Source organism: Macrotis lagotis, chromosome 3 (genome assembly GCF_037893015.1).
Source record: "Macrotis lagotis isolate mMagLag1 chromosome 3, bilby.v1.9.chrom.fasta, whole genome shotgun sequence".
Taxonomy (NCBI): Eukaryota; Metazoa; Chordata; class Mammalia; order Peramelemorphia; family Peramelidae; genus Macrotis; species Macrotis lagotis.
In genome coordinates, this window is record NC_133660.1 from 239,660,235 (window position 1) to 239,681,448 (window position 21,214).

The following is a 21,214-nucleotide window of genomic DNA, read 5'->3' on the forward strand; positions in this document are numbered from 1 at the left end:
GCTCTGCTACTGAGAAAACAGAAGACAGTGCCATTTTAGCTGACATAAACAAAATAATTGATAGAAGTTGATAACTGATTAGCTGTCAGTCAGTCGAAAAACATTTATTAAATATATATTTTGTGGCAAAAAATTTGTCCCTGCCCTCAGGTTGCTTTCAGTCTGATGACTGTGAGGAAAGGAAATGAGCCTTAGTGATCCAGCATCTACCAGGTGCTAATAAGACAAAGAGTGAAACTTGGCCACCACCCATGGGTCCTACCATGTTGAGATGGTGGGACACTTGGCAGGAGGGAACTGCCACCTAGTTGAAGGGAAACATTACTTCCAACCTACCAACCCCTTCACATCCCACCTACCTCTCTCTTGTTCTACAGCTTCACTGAGATCTGGAAGTTTCAGGCCAACCAAGTTCTGACTCCTCATCAGGATGTGTTCCTGGACAGGAGAAGGAAAAGATAATATTTTTATAGAGTTTGGCTTAGCTGGGTATTGTGTCTCCACCATACTGTATTGCATTTCTGCTACCCTAAGTTTATTGTTTGAATTGACTTTTGTTTGTTGCTCATTCTTCATTCTTAAAGAGGACCAGGAGGGTGAAGTCTTCAATTGTGTGTGAATTGACTTTAATTAATGTAGTTCTTTTTGTGACAATTTCTGAAATCTAGTATCAAGGAATTCCATGCTCCCCAACCCTGGACCTGTACTAGTCATCTATGTGGGTAAAGAAGGGCAATGAACAGGAAAGAGTACTTAAAAGTCAAGTAATGTGGGTTAGTGGATAATTTAACCTGCTGAAAATCAATAGGGAACCATTTGAAGGCCAGAATTCCTGTTTCCTCATATCTTTTTTTGGTAAGGGGACTAAAAAAAGAAGCTCTTCTTTCTGCTTTTCTTTTTTGAAAGCCTTAATCACTGAGAAATCCTAAGGGTCTTATCCTCCCAGCAATTTTTCTTTTTTCTTTTTTTTTTTGGAAGTGGTCGTTCTTGGTCTCTTTGCCTTATCTTCTTTCTTATCCAACCTTAATGATTGAATGGGTATTACCTCACTTAAACTGTGGCCTGAGAAAGACCTAGCTTTTAAAAGATTAAGGTCTCCTATTATATCTCCAGTCGTCCTAATTCATATTTGGTCACTGGACCCAGATGGCATCAGAGAAGAAAGTGATATTGGAGACTTTGCATAGCCCTCCCTTGCTTAAATCGAAATCATTTTAATGCCATGGTATCAACTCTCTGATGTCATGGTCTTCTTCAAGAACAGCCCTGGAGTCAGGAGTACCTAGTTCAAATCTGGTCTCAGACACTTAATAATTGCCTAGCTGTGTGACCTTGGGCAAGTCATTTAACCCCATTGCTTAAAATAAATTAAAAAAAAAGAATGAAGGACAACTACAACAATCTTTAGGGATGAATGGGGGGGAAATTTTAATGTAGCCAATTCCCATCCAAACCTGGTCTCTCTCTATTTGAACATCAGTCATGTTGGAATCTTGGGGTGAGGGTGGGTTATTATGGAAGAAGAAAGGAATTATGAGAGGTTAACTCCCCCTTCCTCCCACCTTCAATTCCTCTACTCTTAATGGAGAGAGAAGCAGCTGGTGTCCTCTAAGAGGCCTTGGCCTCAGATTTGACTGATGAAGGGTTTTTCTTTGGAAGGGTTTCTGAACATCTAAGAGGCAGGAGGCTTGAAGTTACTTAAGTGCCTCCAAAAACTTTTCTGTCTCCAGAGTCCTGTGATTCTATGACCCCAGAAGCCAAGGAGCTCAAATGTCAGTGAGGGAATGTTATATGAACTCCAGTGACTGTTCTGGGGAGAGTTTTAGACAGTTTGTTGATAGATCACCAGGAAGGAAAGATTCTTGGAACGAGGAAGGAAGCAGGATTATTCCATCTCTGACCATGACAGTACTTGGGTCTGACAAATTATTTAGTCATCTGATTCCTGTTTACATGTCACATACTGTACGTTGAAACCAGGAAGCCAGACCGCCTGAAGTATGCAGAGTTGGCCTCTCTGGAGGATAACACACCTTCCCCATGGAATACCTGGAATGCTGGCTTGTCAAATCACTGTCAGTCAGTCAGCCAACAAACATTCATCAAGAGCTGCTTTGAGTCAGACTGTTCTAATTGTTAGGGATACTAAGAAAGGTGGTAAGATGTCCAGAGCTCCTGAAGGTCTCAGAACCACACAACCTAGTACCTGCCCAGGCCTACCCCTTTCCTCTCTGCTGCCTGTTGAACTACTGTCCTCCCAGCCCCAGCTCAGAAGCCATCTCCTCCAGAGAGTCCTCCCAGAACTGATCCTTCCTTGGTCCATATGGAGGAACTTAGTTGTACCTCTCTATGTACTTATTTTAAGATGGGAATTTGAATTCTTGTCTTTTCTTTCCCCTTCCCTTTCCTCAATCAAAAATAGCAATAGCAATAGCTCACATATCTATTTATAGTCTATCTGTCTCTCATCTATCTCTATATGACTATACATTATTTATCGATTGCTATCTATCTCTATATTATATAGCTATAGCTATCTAGCTATCTATATCTATATCCATCTATCTATATCTATGTATCTATATCTATCAATTTATCTAGTTCTTTAGGCTTTACAAAGCCCTTTTCACGTTAACTCATTTGATTCTCATGATGACCTGGGAAGTAGGTGCTCTCATTATTATCCTCAGTTTATAGATGAGGAAATGAAGGTTCAGAGGTGATTTGCCTAGGGAAACACAGACATAAGTTTCTGAGGCAGGATTTGAATTTGGGTTTTCCTGACTCTATGCTTTAGATACTGTGCCTTGAGGGCAGATTGTAATAATTAGATAGCTACCTCCTCAATCTGAAAGAATTCAGATCAAGTCCCTGGCACTGATGCATCAACACTTTTTTGGGGACTCCAGGCAAAGCTCTCTTTGAAAGGATGTATCTCCTTCAGTAGGATGGAGTCTGTACTTGGGTTTACAGTTTAGATGGAATCATAGACCTAGTCCAAAATGTCATTCAGGATCTAGAATAACCCTCTACATACAGTAAGCCCTTATTAGTGTTTATTGGAACAAAAAGTATAACCATAATTATTAATATTAATTACAATTCCATGATACCACTCATTAATATTATAATAATGCTACTATAATACACAATACAATTATATTATTCTATAAGATAAAATGTAATATGTTATATAAGATATAATATAATATATTATTCTATACTTATTAAAACTTAGATTATTTCATATTATTTTACTATATTAATGATAGGTAATGAGAATTAAAGGATAAAAAGCCAATCTTCAAGTGAGGAAGTCCTGGGTCTTGGTCCCTCTACTGATATAAACTGGCTCTGTGAACTTAGGCAAATTATTCAACCTCTCAGTTCACTAGGCAAGTCTGTAAGAAGTTGCAGAGACCATAGGTTAGTCTGCATTAATAGAGGGAATTTCCTATCCAGAGTCCATTCAAAAAAGAAGAAAGAAATTATTATTTTGAAGACTTTTACCCCACATGGAAAAGACTAGAGCTGTAATTCCCTTTGGTCCAGAGTTGTTTGGATTGTAGAAGTGAAGCAAGATCATAGCATCAGAGGTTTAGAGCTAAAAGGGGAACTAGGAAGTCATCTAGACCAATCTCTTCATTTTACATATGATGAAACTGAGGTCCAGTGAGGCTCTGTGCCTTACCCAAGGATGTACAGATAGCAAACAGCAAAACTAGGATATGACCCCAGTTTCTGAATTCAAATTCAATGCTCCTTCTATTTTTATTAGGACTAGCCCACTTTGTTCCCAAGGCTAGCCCACTTTGTTCCTAGGATGGACCCACTCTTCTCCCACAAAGAACGCACCTCTCTGAGCTTGGTCAGTTTCTGCATTCGCACAGGTTGAACCTGGATCTGAAAGTCCTTGAATCCTGATGTTTTGGGGAGCTTGTTGCCCGCTTTGCTGGGAAAGCGTTTCTCTTCCTCTGCAGCTGATAACTTGGCAATGACCTTGTCCTTTGGCCCTGGCTCCATGGGGCCACTGTCCCAGGACACCCCGCGCTGGAGAGGGGGTCGGAATCCAGCAGGTTTGAGGTCAGATTTTGAGGGGGCCTTGGAGTTTAGCGGCTCCCAGGCTTGGCCTTTTCCCTGGGGTCCTTGGGCAGTTGGCACTGGGCTCTGGAGGTGACTTTTCAGGGGAGGGTCACCTTCCTTGGGTTTTTTAAGAAGCTGTTTCCCTGGGTCCTTTTCACCAGTACCTGTAGGGCTATTGAGAGACATTTTCCCTCCACCACTATAAGAAGCCAGAACCTTGGGTATACTGCTCTCTACGTGTTTAAGGGGATCAAAATTTTCTTTTTGTTCAGATAGCGTCTCTTTGGATTTCTCAACACCGGGGGAGCGAGGAGCCAGTCGTCCCTGAGACACTTTCCTTTGGTCATTCTGCTTTCGGTCTGTTAGTCCCTTGGTAGCATTCTAAAAAAAGCAGTTGGGATTAGATACAAGTAGGTACAACTGATGCCAGAACAAGGGGGTATGATAAGAGAATTACTTCACCTCTCTTAGCCTCAACGTCTTCATCTATAGAATGGGCATAATAATAAATAAATTGTAGTTTGGCGCCAGATGGGAACTTAGAGGTCATTTAAACTATTCTCTTCATTTTTACAGTGGTACAAATTGAAGACCAGAAAGTTTTGCCCACAGTTACACAGGGATTAAGAAACTGAGCTAGAATTTGAATTCAAGTATTCTGATGCCCAATCCAGCCTAGAAACAGAGAATGGAATTTCAATTTGGATTTTAAAACCAACAAGGAAATTCTAATACCGATGAAGGGGAGGAGATGATACTCTAGCCTTCATCCTTACCATTTCTCCACCAGAAACTTGAATTTTGGATTCTCCTAGGAATGAGGTTCACTCAAGACCTAACATCCTGTTAAGCCTGGCTCCTAACTCTGATTTTGGGCATCATTCTTAAAGATAACTGGCATGCTGGCCAATTTCTAGCATCCCACTCCTTCCCTCCTACCAAATGTCCCCCAGTGGCTTGGCATCCAAGCATTTTCCTCTTATTGGTGGAAGCTGTTGGAACCTGCACACAAATTGTTAAAATTGAGTAGGAAAAGGAGACTCACAGGTAGATCGAGGTGAAAGGATGGCTCATCTCCCTTCTGCAAGCAAAGGATAAACCAAAATTAAATATTTTTTTTGCAAGGCAAATGGGGTTAAGTGGCTTGCCCAAGGCCACACAGCTAGGTAATTATTAAGTGTCTGACACCGGATTTGAACCCAGGTACTCCTGACTGCAGGGCCAGTGCTTTATCCACTGCACCACCTAGCTGCCCCCAAAATTAAATATTTTAAATGAATCATTGCTTCTTGAAATGTTGGCCTCTTAGTTGAGACAAAACAGATGGATTTAACTATGTAAATAAAGAGATTTTGCAAAATAGAAACTAATGTAGCACAAATGACCATACTCCTAGATCCAACAAGTCTATTGCTTGGATTTTATCCTGAAAATGTCATAAAAAGGAAGAGAAGGCCTATGTATACAGAACCAAACATGTCTCTTTGTGGTAGTAAAAGTGCCCTCTATGACCAAATGTTAGACAATATCTAAGTGAATTATGACATATTTACAGATTCAAATATTATGGTACCACAAAACTATAACTATGAAATAAACACACAAAGGAATAGTAAAAGACTCTCAGGTGATGATGCTAAGTAAAGTAGTTAGAACTATAACTACATAAACACGGGTTATTAACTATATTAGAAAAAATATAGGGGGAGGGAGACAGAGACAAGAAAGCAATGACATAGAGGACAAAATCTGGTTCTGTCTTATTAATTATTAGAGACTTTGCCATTTGATCAAAGTACATTAAAATGTAAGATTTTGCCCTTTTTAAAAAAACTTATTTCTGTGTTTTGCAGATGCTAATGAAGACTAAGATAAAAAGGTTAAAAATTAAAGATGATGTATCCTAAATCAGGAGGTTAAAATAGATTTAAAAAATTCTTTGTGGTAAATTTATCTGATAAAATTTGCTATAAGAATTGGACACAAATTCCTGTAAGAGTTGGACACAAATTTCTGAGCATAAGGCTCCATTCTCTGATGGACAAATTGGCAAAGGATATAAATACCTAGTTTTTCTATTCAGTCAGTCAATGAACATTTGTGCTCTATGAATAGAGTTAAACTTAGGAGATGCAAAGAAAGTCCTTCCTCTAGGATCTTACATTCTAATGGGGAAAAACATGTAAAATAACCAGCTACAAATGAGAGGATAGGTCTAAATAATTTAAGCAGCATCTGGAGGGCCAAAATTGTTCATCTTCATTTTAAAAATATATTAAAACTCTACTAATCAGAGAAATGCAAATTAAAGCAACAGTGAGGTGCTTATACTCATCAAATTGGCAAAAACCATTAAAGATGATAAAAATTCAATGATTATAAAAGTTAGTGGTTAGTAAAATCTCATGGTGAGTGAGAAGGCAATATAACATCCAGTATCTTTGATGAATTCAAGTCACCGGAATCAAAGAAGGGACATCTCCACACAATAGAAGAACTGGAACATAGAATTTCTGGGTCTCCACCATCTTGGAGAATAGCAGAGAAGCCATGGGAATAAAGGCGATAGCAAAGAGTGTCTCAAGTTTCAAAACATGGAAGAGAGTAGAATGCACCAACTCTAGACTAGTGAACTTAATTTCAAATTCGGGCAAACCTTAAGGGAGGGGGTTTGTAAACACTTTGAAAATGAAGTAGTATCCACTAAAAGCTAACATTATTTTGTTAAAAATAAGCTATGCCAGACTAATCTCATTTCTTCCTGTTATTGGATGACTAGGATTGTTAGAGGAAGACAAAGCTATAGACATAGGGTTATGGTGAACTTAGATTTCAGTCAAGCCTTTGATGGTTCTCAAGGCATCCTTGGGAACAAGATGGAGAGAAATGGATTGAATGACTGGGACCCAAGTGACTTTGTCAGCTTGTATAGAAGTCCCCATTGCTCTGGGGATCTCTGCTTGGTCCTGAGCTGTTTTAACATTTTCAAATCAATGATTTAAATGAAGACACATGTTTGTCAAAACCACAGATAGGGGACGGCTAGGTGGCTCAGTGGATAAAGCACCAGCCCTGGAGTCAGGAGTACCTGGGTTCAAATCCGGTCTCAGACACTTAATAATTCTAGCTGTGTGGCCTTGGGCAAGTCACTTAACCCCATTTGCCTTGCAAAAACCTAAACCCCACCCCCCAAAAAAAACCCACAGATAGAATTAAGCTGGGATGTATAGCTAGAAGATAAAGCTTGGGTGCAAAATGATATTTAGTGAATTAGAACACCGGACTGAATTGAATAAGATGAAATTTAATAGACATAAATGCAAAGTCATTTACTTGAATTAAGAAATTAATTGCATAGGAACAAGGTGGCATACATGACTACTGTTGTGATAACCACAAGCTCAATATGGAGCAACACTGTGATAAAGCAGTTTGAAAAACTTAATGTTACTCTTGGCTATATCCAAAGCGGCATCATGTCCAGAACCAGGGAGGTGATATTTCTGTCATTCTGTGCCCTGCTCATCTATATTATTGCATTCCATTCTGGATGCCACATTTCAGGAAAGACTTACACTCCAGAATATATCCAGAGGATAACCTTCCTGGTGAGAAGGAGCATCAAGATCCTAACATAGTAGGAACAAGGAAGACTTAGAAGGGACAGGATAATTTTAGTGTTTAAAAGACTGGAAAATACAAGACTACAACTTATTCTACTAGACCCTGATTAGGAAAGCAAGGCATGGAAATTTTAGGAAAGAAGATGTAGGTTCAACCTCAGGAAAATCTTCCTATTGATTAAAGTTACTCTCAAAATGGAATGGGCTGTTTAGGGAGGTAAGGAGTTCCTCCTCATTTGGGATCTTTAAGCAGAGGGCCTAGGTTTACTTGTCAGACATGTTGTAGAATGAATTCTTGTTCAGGTTTGGGCTAAACTGAATGGTTTCTAATCTGCCTACCAATTCTGGGATTCTAATAATCAGTATAATTATTTTTCAGTTGCAATAAGAAATGCAAAACTGATTGTACCCTTTGACTCAGTGATCCTCCAGATAGAACTCTAGTAGGGAGAAGTCTACTGTACTGGAATGAAGTCTTTGATGTTTGTAGACCTACATCTATACACACACACACACACACACACACACACACACACACACACACACATATATACATATATATCCTTTAAAAACATTTTAACATAGAGGTCTCCATCAATTCAAGTTATTATTATTCCTGCAATCCCAACTCCTCCTACTGCTGGTTGATTGCACGACTTCTTCCCAACTTCCAGCGTAGTGGTGTGTTGGAGCTGGCTGGGTCTATTTTATTTTCAGTTTGAGAATTTTTATCTTGGTAATTGGTAGATGCCATAAATCCGGTCTTGATTTATTGTTTTGTGGATTGTCTAAACTTAAGAAAGTGATAGAGAAGATGTTAATGCAAAATAAACTTTTTGGTTTTGTTTTTGCAAGGGAATGGGTTAAGTGACTTGCCCAAGGTCAGACAGCTAGGTAATGATTAAGTGTCTGAGGTCGGATTTGAACTCAGGTCCTCCTGATTCCAGGGTGGGAGCTCTATCCACTGTGCCACCTAGCTGCCCTCCCCCAATTAAACTTAAGTTTGTTTTGCAAACTTTTTTTGAAGGTACCTATTGCCAGCACACTGCTAGTTCAGAAAATGAACAGTTCATCAATGTGGATCCAGTCTGGGTTAAAAAAAGTTATAATATAGAAACATTACATCTATTAAATACATGTAAATATATACATAATTAAAAATTATATGTAATAACATGCAAAAGATGTATGTTCTTACCTGTGGTAGAGATCCTGGTTGAGGGAGTGGGAAAGCACACACCTCAGAACCTGAAATGATAAAGAGGACAGGTATCTAGGAAGGTGTAGCCCGAACAGATGTAATTTCCTCAGAAGAGTAAAGTGGGGTGTTTGTACTGCTTAGAACAGAGACATCAAATCTGTAGAATTTCATCCCAAACCATCACAGGTGGATTTTGCTTCCTGAGTATCCTGATATGCTAGGGTGTCCCAGAAATTTTACCTTCTGCAAGATGAGCTTGGTAGACACAAAAACATTCTTGGGACTTTTTAACCTCTTCAGAGATGTTGTTGGGGAGAAGGGGATTTGAGTAAAGACCTGCCTCTGACACTTAGAAGCTATGTGACCCTAAGCTAAATGAATGAATGAATGAATGAACAAACGAACGAACGAACGAATGAATGAATGAATGAATGAATGAATGAATGAAAAGCATGCATTGAACGTTTACCCAGGGCCAAGTACTCTGGATGGGAATAGAAAACAAAAGTGAGAAAGTGCCTGCCCTCAAGGAGCTTCCATTCTAATGCTCCTCGACAACCCCTTAGGGGTTCTTATTTTTGATGTTGTTGTTTTTATTATGTATTAAACAACGATAGGCTGAGATATTACCAAATGGGAATTCCCCATTTTGACAAAAAATGGGTTCTTCATTTGCATATATATGCTTCATTTACACTTGTAGTGTCAAAGAGCAAAGAATGTGGAAGGTCTTCTGCTAACTTCTTATTTGACAAAAGCAGAGTCTGAGGTTCAGAGAGGTTCCTTAGGTTGCTCATTATCACATATCTAACCTAAGTGTAGGCAGGATTCACACCCAGGCCTCTTTAATTGCATCTCGTGCTCTATCCACTGAACATCACTGCCTTTGTTCTGGTGAAACCATCCTGTGGCTGACCTCGATTATTTCCATAATCTGCTCTCACATCCAGGACTCATTTTTTCCCCAGGTTTGATCCAGGGGCCATCCTCCCTCATGTGCCCTCATGTGCCCTCATCTGATGGACCCCTTCCTCAAAGGAAAAGCCAACTGATTCATTCATAATCTGCCTTAGTATCTGAAGCCGGGGTTGACACAGGATGGGGATGGTGGCAGGGGGACCCAAGGGAGAAGGACAAAAGAGCTTCTTTCTCACCCCACAAGTGAGAGAGAGAATAGCTAGCAGGTAGGAGGCCAGACACAGAGTTACAGATACTCGGTTCACTTTACCTGGGGGTGAGGGTGGGCTGCTGAAGGAGTTGCTCCGGGATACTGCAGGAGAAGCCCCAGGACTGAGGTTTGGCGAAAGGGCTGCATAAACAAAATTGAAAGCCATATCAACCTCTCATGGGGACTAGGGCATACATATATGTTTGTGTTTTATACATAGATATGCATATATCCATATACAGAGTGTATGCTTATATATTTACATGTTGTCTCCACAGATAGAATATAAGCTCTTTGAGGGCAAGAGCTTCATCTTCTCTCCTCTCTCCCTTTCTCTTTCTCCCTCAACCTTCCCTCTTTTTCTCCCTCTCCCTCCCTTCTCTCTCCTCATTTTCTGCTTCCTTTTTTCTTTTGCACTCTCTTTTCTTCCTTTCCTTTCTCTTCCTTTCTTCTCTCTCCTTCCTTTTTCCTTCTCTCCTTCCCTTCTTCCTTTTCTCTCTCTTGTTCTCTTCCTCTCTTTCTTTTTCCCTTCTTTCTCTCTCTTTTTTCATCTTTCCTCCTTTCTCCTCTCTTTCCCTTCTTTTCTTGTTCTGTTGCTCTTTCCCTCCCTCTTTCTTTAATTCCTTTCTTTCTCTTTCTATCTTTCTCTCTGTCTCTCTATCTCTTTCTCTCTGACTAGAAAGAACCTTAGGGGACATCTATAATTTTAGAGTTACTGATTTTACCAATTTAGTCCCTAATTTTACAGATGAGGAAACTGAGAACAGAAGAAGCAAATGAACATGTGGGCTGCCAGTTTCTCATCAGGCCTGGGAGTCCTGTCCATGCAGAATATAGGGCTGATTCAGAATTACAGAAACTGCTACTAAGAAGGGCCATGATAATGAGGAATGGGGGGTGGAGTGGAGATTAGGGAACATTAGGAAGGAAGGACAATGGGTAAGACCTCTTGATTTCCACAAAGTCCAGTTAGCTTTCAGAGTGAGAAATTAAGTGACTTTTCCTGCTACTGCCTTGTCTTGCAGATCTGAAGAGGTCCCAGTCATTTTTACTCTGTAAGGAACCTCAGAAGGAGGATCTTTTCATTTCAATTTCACACAGAAAGAATTGAAGCCAAATTGCAGCAGTTCTGCCAGATTTGCCTCTAAAGGTGAGATGTGCCAGGTTGATCTATAGGTTCAGGGGGGAGAGGGGTCAGGTCAAGTTAAAGAAAAAATTCCCTTCAGAAACACAACCCAATTTGTTTTCTTGGCAATCAGTATTTGTTATAAGGTTCTTCTTTTTTCTTTTCTGTTGGGGATAGGTGAGGAAAAAGAAAATAAATCCTTGTTAATTGAAAAAATAATAAAATTACTTTTGAAAATTTTAATTAATTACTTTTTTTTCTGATTACATGTAAATTTGAAAAATCTCCCAGCTTTGTATGAGTCATTACCAGGCTTCACTCACAATATGGCCAGGAAAAAGTAAAAAAATAAAAAAAAAAGAACATGGCCTGCCCTCAGAGGTGCTGCCAGATCCTCCCCCACCCCATCCCCTTAGGTCCATCTTAGCCCCAGGCTCCCTCCTACCTGAAGGGGGATCAGACAGGCTGCTCCTGGACTTCCTGCCTCTCCTGGTCAGGAATCGCTCACTCACTTTCTTGGCTTCTTCAAGGAGCTCGAGGTTCCTCTTCTTATCTTCCTCAGATATCTTGATGTCTGGCAGCTGGTCGTTCACCAGATGGATGATATGGCCTGTGGTGTCTGGAGACAGTAAGTTTACATGGACAAGTGAGTGCGTGATGTGGTTGTTGAGGTGGTTAAAGTTGGGGAAGCTGGGAAGGAGTCACCTTTTTTTCCCCAGGCTATTCCTGGGAACACTATACCCTCTTTTTTACCCAGCCCTTGAAAATTATTCCATCTCCTTAACATGGAGCCTGTTCTCCTGGCTCTGCCTCTTTTCCACCTGCCCAACTCAGGCCCATGAGTTTATGATGTGGCCACATGGGCCAATGGGATTTAGAATGAGAAGGGACATGTATTATGTCCTTTCTATCTCCCAGTCTATGGTCTAGTTCAATGATTCTCAGAAGATGTCTTCACTGCCACAGGAATGACACTGGATGCTAAAACATTTAAAATTAGCTCCAAAGCAGGGTTCCCAACCACTAAGCTCTCCAAATCTACTATCTGGTTGATTGTTCTTTGTCTCCTTCTCTCCCTTCGCCTCTTATGCTCTTCTTTCTTATTTCCTAGAAGGAAGTTTTGCATCTTCCATTATTGGGTCTGCAACTTTCCTGATGTCCAACTGGGAAAAGCAGGCAGAAAATTGCAGTGGGGAGGGCAGAGCTTGGGGGTATGGGGGAATGGCCTTCATGGAACACCTCAAGAAGCTCGCAATATGCCTTTCAAAAACCACTGATCTAGGCTAACCCTTTCATTTTTATAAAGGAGAAAGGTGAGGCCCAGAAAAGGGAATGAACTTTCCCATGACCACAAAGTAGAAAAGCTGCCATATAAACTCAGGTCTTCTCCATTTGAATCGAGTGCTAATTTCACCTCACCATGCATAGGATCCCATGGGCTCAGAGTTGGTTTGTCAAAGTCATGCAAATGATGTGGGAAGTATGGTGTCTTTACACCAGGGGCATCAAACAGAAACAGATTCCCTGCTGGCATAGATTGACTTAGAAAATCACAAATTAACATTGTCTGTGTTGAATTCTATTTTACTTATATTGCTAAATATTTCCTAACTTCATTTTAATCTATGGGTTTTTTCTGCCCCTGTGAGTTTGACACCTCTTTTCTTTATCAAAGGCCTCCCTACCTTGAGTTTGGCAGTTCCCACCTATTCTTCGTCTTTCTCCCTCTCTTTCTCTTCCTCCTCCTCTTCCTCTTCTTCCTTTTTCTACTCTTCTCCTTCTCCTTGCCCCCCCTCTTTTCCTTCTCAGGTAACTGATTAACCATCTGCTTCCTATACTACCTTAGGTTCTGACCTGAAGGAGTACCATCCAGGGCCTCTCTCTGTACTTGGCTCCTTCTCCCTAGTGTTCTTTTCTTGAGTTTGGGATAACTTAAAGGGAGAACATTCTTTAGTCTTTGGGGAAATGTTTCAGAAAGCCTCTAATTTATCCCCCTTGATTACTGACTAATCAGAAGACCAAACTTTGTGGGGGGACTGCCCAATTTTCCCATCAATCCTAGAAGCTGATTTCATGACTTGGCATGGGTTTCTTTGCATTTGTGCCCTTGTCCCTGTGTCAATTTTCTCTGTGAAAGACTGAAGAGATGATAATGCAGGGCTGAATAAGACTTGGTTAAGAAGGTGGAAGCAGCCAATAGCAATTGGGCTGGTGCCCCTGGGTCCCATAGCTATGGTCTCTAGCTGTACCACTACTGGTTTAACAGGCCACTGTGTCCAGCTCAACACCTGCTTTGGTCCTTTTTGCTGTTTTTTTCAATATAGAGGAATCCAAATCCTGAGAGGCACAGACTTCCTCCCAGTTGAGGTGCTGCTTACCCACAGATGTCAGAGATGTAAGGGAAGCCTTCATGTGTCGATTAGAAAGCCGGTGACGAGGGCTGCGTGGTCTGGAAAACAGAATGTCTCATTGAGGGAGGAAGGAGAGGGGTCAAAACTATGCCTGCTCTTACCCTTGTGGGCATGGCAGTCCACCCCAGGGGGCTGCCTGGAAGGGGACTGGTCCCATGTGGGGTGGCCAGAGATAGACTCATGGGGAATCTGGAATTCTTTATCAATCCAGGGCAAGATAGAATCTTCCCAACAGTGGAATGGTGAAGTGGGAAGAGTTCACTCAAACTAAAGCCAGGCCAATAGGGCAGCTTGATGCCAAGGGGAAGAATCCTGAGTCTGACCTACTGTGTGCCAAAAAGGAAAAGAGATGAAGTGGCTCTGGGTCAGGTGATCTGTGGCAAGCTAATGGTGTTTAAAAATGACATTTCAATTGGGTTTCATGCACACGATCTCATCTTCAGCCTATCACTTTCCTTGAAGGTGTTACCCCTGACATTTTGCAGAAATGAAGATTGAAAAAAATTAAATAATGTGTTGATTTCTCAGTTAATATCAGAGATAGGAGATTTTCTCATCTCTCCATTAAGGGGCTAATAATAATAATAATAATAATAATGATAGCAGCTCTAATTTATCTAGTACCTAATATGCACAAAGCACTCTGAGAAGAGCTTTATATTTATTTCACTAGATCCTCACAACTACCTTGGAAAGTAGGTGATGTTATGATCTCCATATTACAGAAGAGGAAACTGAGGCAAGCAGAGGTCATGTGACTTGCTCAAAGGCACACAGCCAGTAAAAGTCTGAGGCTGAATTTGAAATCAGGTCTTCTTGACTCCAGACCTACCCATTTGGCTTATTCATAGGCCCATAGATTTAGAGCTGGAAGGAACCTTGGAGGCTGCTGTTTAGTCCAAATCCATCATTTAGCAGATGAGGAAATGTTTGCTCAAAGCTATAAGTAGCAGTATCAGGATTTAAATGCAGGCTCTTTGATTCCTAAGGCACCACCCTTTCCATAGAACCACAAGGTCTATTTAAAGGCTGTTTCAGCCAAATTTGAGTCACTAACCATCCCCTGATCTGATCCTGCTCATCCCTGCCCTTTGTTCATCAGAGTGAGCTATCACTTGGAAGACTTTCCCTCCATATTTCTACCTGCTGAAATCCCCTTTCAAAATCCATGTCAGGGGCTACCTCCTCTCTTAAGTCTATCTGAATTTCCTCAACTAAAAGATATCTTTCTCAAGTTTCTTATGGCATATTTTAGGGTACCTATTTTGCAGTGCTAATAAATCCAATATTTAAAATGCTGACTCCTTCATAAGATCATCTCATTCAACCCCCTAATATTTTTTTTTAACAAAGAAAGAAAACTGAAGCATGGAAGTAAAGTGACTTGCCCAAGATCATACAGATAATAAGCATCAAAGTTGAGATTTGAACCCAGATCTTCCCTGGATCCTGGGTAACTTGGAGACCTAGGAGCCTCTCACATCTGCAGAATTCACTTAGTATTATTCTTTGAACAGTGAATTCACAAGCATCTGGGGTTTTTCCTTGTTATACTAGTGTCTCCAATGGATTTATTTTCACAGATTCCCTTTCCCCTGCCTCGATAGGGCAGGAGCCAGGCTAACCTCAAAGGTCTCATGATGGACTGTATACCTGTCACTCACCATTCCAAAAACACAGAGATGACTTTTGTGATTCCCCTGCTCAAAAATTTTCAATAGCTCCTCATTGCCTTTAAGAAAAAAAAAAAATACACCTGACCTGAAAAGCCTTCTACAATCTAGGTCTCACCTCTCTTCTAGTCTCACTTCTTGTCCAGTCAGACTGGCCTTCCAACCCCTTGGCACAAGCAGTCCCCCATGCCTGAAATTCCCCCCTCACACTGTTTTCATAGAATCTCTAGCTTCCTTCAGAACCCAGCTGAGGTGCCTCCTCTCAGGGAGACCTTTCCTAATCATATCTCCTCTTCCTTCCAATTGTTATACTATTTCTTCTACTTGAAGTTATTTTGTATATAACTTATATTGACTTATCTGTGTATATGTTGTGTCCAGCCACCACCCCATCAACCCCCTTCATTAGAACATAAGCTCCTGGAGGTCAGGCACTATCAGTTTAGAGTTCAGAAGATTTGAGTTCAAGTCCTACCTTTGAAGCAAAATAGCTATATGACCCTGCAAATGATTTAACTTTTCAGGAGACTGGGAGACTCTCTGAAACTATAGATGGCAGAGCAGGTGCCCTTTTGCCCTAGCTAGGGGAGCTCCTTCCACCAGGGAAATCAGATATTTAGGCAAAAACAACCCCTCCAAACTGATATGTCACTAAATGATTTAAGGTTTACAAAGTAATTGAAACCATGATCTTTTTTGAGCCTAACAGGCCTTGACTTGAGTTTATGCAAGGGAACCCTCTCATCACAATGCTGACCAGCCCAGGGGACCACAGAACCTGCCATACATTGTCAGCTAAGATATGGAGCAAAGAGCAAGACTATTAAACCAGGGCAGGAGTGCTATTCCCCTCCCCCAAATCCTGATCTCAGAGGTATTCCATGGGATGCTATTTAAGGGGCTAGCAGGAGTACAGGAGAGAGAAGGGAAAGTGCTTTTGGGGAGAAGATAATGAACAATTAAAAAACACCAAACTCTATATTTCTCTTGTTTGGCTAGTCTGCCATTCCCTTGGAAAGGCAAACAAAAGACATCTTTGACTCCAGAAATCTTCTAAACAGACTTGTGGCAAATTCCACTGTCTATATGGTCCATTCCCTGAAACCTTCAGGTCAGTACAACACATATCTATCTATCTAGGCACAGACAGGGGAACCCGGAAAGGCACAGTACCTGCTCACCAGATTTTTATCATTTTCTGCATCTGGTGTGACAACATCCCCATCCACAGGCAGGACAATAGATGGTATTTGGAACACAGTCTCTTCAACAGGAGGGCCCTGAATAGTTTGTGATAAAAGAACAAAATATATAATAATAATAATAATAATAATAATGTGTTACATAAATTATTATTTTGGTAAAGCACACATGTTAACTGCTATGTGAATGTTAGTTATCATCATCATCTTCACTACCACCACCATCATCATCATCAAATGTTGCACAAACCCCAGTGTCCTTGTAATTGGGTAATTGATACACATGACATTGTCTCAGACACCTTCTGGGGCTAGATCAGGGGTTCTTTGCCCTTTTTGTGTCATGGACCTCCCTTTGGCAATCTGGTGAGACCTAAGGACCCCATTCTCAGGATCATGCTTTTAAATGCATTAAATACATAGGAAACTGCTTATGTTGAAATACAGTTATTATGGACCAAGAAATGCAGAAAACACAACCTGGTGGATATTGAGATACTTCTTGATAACAAATACCAATAGCATTTCAGTCAACTTATGTAGGAAAAAAGGAGCATCCTCTTTCCACACCTAATTCATTAACCTGCTCAGTTCTGAGAAGAGGAGGTAGAGTGTATACTGGGAGCAGAGGTCCCAGAAAAATCACCCTTTTCCAAGAACCCCTTTGGAAATCCAAAGTCAGTAGAAAGCAATTGGAAAGGGAGAAGATACTAGGAGGGAGGGGCAGGTGTTGAACATATGCTGCTTCCTGTTGCTCAGGTATGTTTTCAGCTGCTAATTATAGTCTCTTCACAACAGGCTGGCTGCAGACTCCCACCCCACCTGGACATGCACCTGGAAGGCTGACATGTGGAAGAGATGTGGAAAAACCCAAGATGAGCAAAGTAAAAAAAAAAAAAAAAGACCATTGCCTTGACCATTACTCAAGAGCTAAGGAGAGGGGGCAGCTAGGTGGCATAGTGGGTAGAGCACCAACCTTGAAGTCAGGAGGACCTGAATTCAAATCCTGTTTCAGACACTTAATAATTACCTAGCTGTGTGACCTTGAGCAAGTCACTTAATGCCATTACCTTGTAAAAAAAGAGTTAAGCAGAGAATTGGAAGAATCCTTGTCAAGTGCATAACAGTTTTCCTGTTGGGCTTTTCAGGGATCAGAGTGGTTTGCTTGGGGATGTGAATCAGCAGATTCAGAGAGCATCACCTCCCAAAGTCTGCAGCAAACAAGAAATGCATATAAAGTCTCCTGATTGGTTGTCCTCTCTCCAATCTCTCCCAGGTCTGGACCTGGGCATGTGGCACATGCTGTCAGTTCAAGTATCTAACCACTATGATTCTGTTACTCCTTACTTGCTCAGTGTTCTTCAATGCACCCATAGCATGCACTCCATATTCCTTAGTCTGATCTTGGCTTCAATCTAACCAGTCTTATTTCCTACTAGTGCTCCAGCTTGGAGTGTGCTCAGGTTCTGGAGAGGATTATTAAATTTTCAGCATGAGTATTTATATCACAGAAATCAGCCAATGCTACGAATCAGGGTTGGATTTATTGTTATGCTGATTATCTAATCTTAAGGAAGTGATGGAGAAAATTTTAATATTGCAGAGTGATTTAAGTGTACGGTGGGCACTGTTTTTGGATCAATGCTGGGTTGATAGGTTGATGTTCAGTGCATCCTCTGGTTCTAGCCAACTAGAACTTGATTCATGTTGCTCCCTCCACCTGGGATACTCTTTCTCCTCCATTCTCCTTGAACTCACTCCACTTTTTCCAACTACCTACTGATATTAACTGGACCTCCTCCATGAAGACTTCTTCAGATTTCTCCCCGCCCTCAAGCTCCAGAAGTCACCTCTTCTTTCCAGGAGGACTTTGTTCACACTTCTGTACCTTCCTTAAGAGAACACCTGGGTTGGAAGTCCTGGATTTGAATACTGGTTCTATCATTTAGGATTATAGATCCAGGTCTAGGCAGAAGAGATCTCAAAAAATTATACAATCCAACCTCCTCATTTTACAGCCTCTTTGAGCATTTTAAATGTGTCTGAGGTCACATTAGGTAGGAGGTGTCAGAGGTGGAACCCAAACCCAGATCCTCCAACTCCAAAGTCAATATTTTTCCTACTGCACCATGTTGTAGGATCCTTGATCAGACATTTACCTTTCTTTGCTCCCCCTTTCTTTAGCTATAAAATGGAAATATGGAAATCATTCTGCTTAAATTTTCTTAAATTTTCTTAAATTCTTAAAATTTCTTAAATTTTCTCCCTCATAAAATAAGGGAAGTACTTTGTATATTAAAAAGCACTATAATACATAAACTATTTCTATAATTTGAGGTGTCTAGAAGGAGAAATAGTACACAGAGTGCTGGGTCTGGTGGAGTCAGAAGGACCTGAGTTCAAATATGCTCTCAGACACTTACTGGCAGTGTGAATCTAGGCAAGATAGATAATTCTGTCTCAGTTTCCTCATCTGTAAAATGGGAATAAATAATAAATAATCACTACATCAAAAGATTACAGTGAGGATGAAGTGATATAATTTAAAAGTGCTTAGCACAATTCTAGAACATAAGTGCAAGATGAAGGTTGGTTATTATTATTATTATTAATTATTTATTATTATTTTTATTTCTATGCCTATTTTGTCTGCCCTATTAGACCATAAACCCCAGGATGAGTTTATTTCCACCCTTTGGTGTCTTATATAGAGCCATTCACATAATAGATGCTCAGTAAATATTTCTGATAAATGCATGAATAATAATTAATATTGTTCTGTGGCTGAACTTGGTAGAAGAAATTAATGGAGACCATTGAAAAGTGAAAGGGTAGGAGGTTTTTTGCTTGTTTCTAGGTTTTGCAAGGCAAATGGGGTTAAGTGGCTTGACCAAGGCCACACAGCTAGGTAATTATTATAAAGTGTCTCAGGCCAAATTTGAACCCAGGTACTCCTGACTCCAAGGCCGGTGCTCTCTCCACTGCATCACCTAGCCACCCCAAGGGTAGGTTTTAATAACAATGAAAGAGCCTCATTTTCCTCATTCTCTGGCAGGAAAGTATTGCTCCCTGGTGAGAAGGCATAGCTTGTACCATGTGCGATCATGGGGTTTTTTAAATGTAAAGATCAAGTTCATCTCTTCTCAAAACCCTCCCCACCTAAGAGTAGCTTAAGGTGAGTAGAACCATCCCTTCCCAGGCTTCACTTAGGGGACAGGCAGATATTGAATGCGTTTCATTTTCTAGTCCTCTCAGTAGTGTTGGAAAGAATCCTGACTTTGGAATTTGAGTTCAAATGCTCTGCTACTTAATAACAAGTTATCCAATTTCTTTGGGCCTCAGTTTCTTCATCTTTAAAAGAGAGGGAGCTGGACTAGATGGGTTACAAGGTTCTGTGTGGCTTTAGGCACTATGGCATAGCAGGAGGAGCAATGACTTCATTCATATCTGCCTCTGATGCTTACTACCTTTGTAATTTGAGAAGACCTTTAATCCACCTGCATCTCAGCATCCTCATCAGTAAAAGGAGTGTGTTGGACCCCAGAGGTCCCTTCCAGCTGTAGATCTATAAACTAACAACTTTGTTCATTGATCCTCAGACTAACCCTCAATCCAAACAAGAAGGAAGTCTGAGTCCCCAAGGAGACAAGATCTCTTTGGAATTAGGTTTCAGATTAAGTCCAAAAAATCAGAGTGAAAACTCTGTTGGATGTGAATCAGGGTTAGGACCAGGAAGTGAAAGGAATAAAAAGGATTTGGAGTCCAGAGACCTAGACTCAAATCCCAATGACTTTAGCTTCCTTTTTTTCTCAGCAGTAAAATTAAAGGGGAGAGAGCGGGGATATCTAAGGCCCTGGGCAGCCCTAAATCCTATAACCCTGTATGTGTGTGTGTTCTCTCTCTCTCTCTCTCTCTCTCTCTCTCTCTCTCTCTCTCTCTCTCTCTCTCTCTCTCTCTCCCCTAGGTTCATATATATAATATCACTTAAGTAATATTCTGGCATGATTCCCCTCCATATACTCTACAATCCATTTTCCCTGTTCTATCTCTCATCTCCCACCTTCAGGTCTTTGTTGTATTCTGCTTCCCCTGCCTAGAAGCTGCATTCTTTTCCCCTCTATCTCTTAAAATGGAATGAAAAATGAAATGCTTTGCCATGTATGTCCCAATGTAAAAGCAAGACAATCTTTGCTCTCAACAGATTCCCTTTATAAATGGCAGTCAACATCCAAAATCCGTATTTGTGTTTGGTTCATGGAAGATGTAAAGGCCAGAGAGGACCAAGTTTCCTTCAGCTCACCTCACCTGCCACCACTTACAAGAGACCTTTTCTGATGCTCAAGGTATTATATCTCCTCCTCTGCAATTATCTTTGTTTACTATTTTGTATATACTTATATGGTGTGAATTATATCTTCCTCTAGAATGTAAGCTACCTGAGAGCAGGAGTCATTTCATTTCTGCTTTTATACCCCCCCCCCAACATTTAGAATAGAAATGCTTAATAAGGACATGTTGATTAGTTGATTCTATGCCTCTGAAACTGTCTGAAATTTTTTTGGTTACTATTTCATTATAATCAGTTTTCTTTGTAATCCTACATTCTTTTTTATGTATTAAATGTTTTTAAAATATATATTTCATACCTTCTCAATGGGTGTGGAAATGACAGGGGTGAGAGAGGATTTGGAACTCAATTTTTTAAATTTTAAAAATAAATACATAAT

General features: G+C 40.6%; 1 protein-coding gene across 13 annotated transcripts in view; it reads right to left on the minus strand.

Annotated features, from left to right (window-relative positions):
- Positions 1–21,214, minus strand: part of IRAG1 (inositol 1,4,5-triphosphate receptor associated 1) — a 154,234-nt gene that overhangs the window by 45,161 nt on the left and 87,859 nt on the right. For 10 of the 13 annotated variants that reach the window (XM_074230311.1, XM_074230308.1, XM_074230310.1 and 7 more), the window contains 8 exons: positions 16,459–16,565; positions 13,580–13,650; positions 11,647–11,820; positions 10,136–10,216; positions 8,905–8,954; positions 5,129–5,164; positions 3,856–4,464; positions 360–438 (listed from right to left, as the gene is read on the minus strand). In XM_074230311.1, the coding sequence (XP_074086412.1) occupies positions 360–438; positions 3,856–4,464; positions 5,129–5,164; positions 8,905–8,954; positions 10,136–10,216; positions 11,647–11,820; positions 13,580–13,613 (1,063 nt within the window). In that variant the 5' untranslated portion in view covers positions 13,614–13,650; positions 16,459–16,565. Of the gene's footprint in view, positions 1–359; positions 439–3,855; positions 4,465–5,128; positions 5,165–8,904; positions 8,955–10,135; positions 10,217–11,646; positions 11,821–13,579; positions 13,651–16,458; positions 16,566–17,557; positions 17,699–21,214 lie in introns of all 13 variants that reach the window. The other 3 variants (XM_074230312.1, XM_074230315.1, XM_074230305.1) reach the window with 3 other exon arrangements.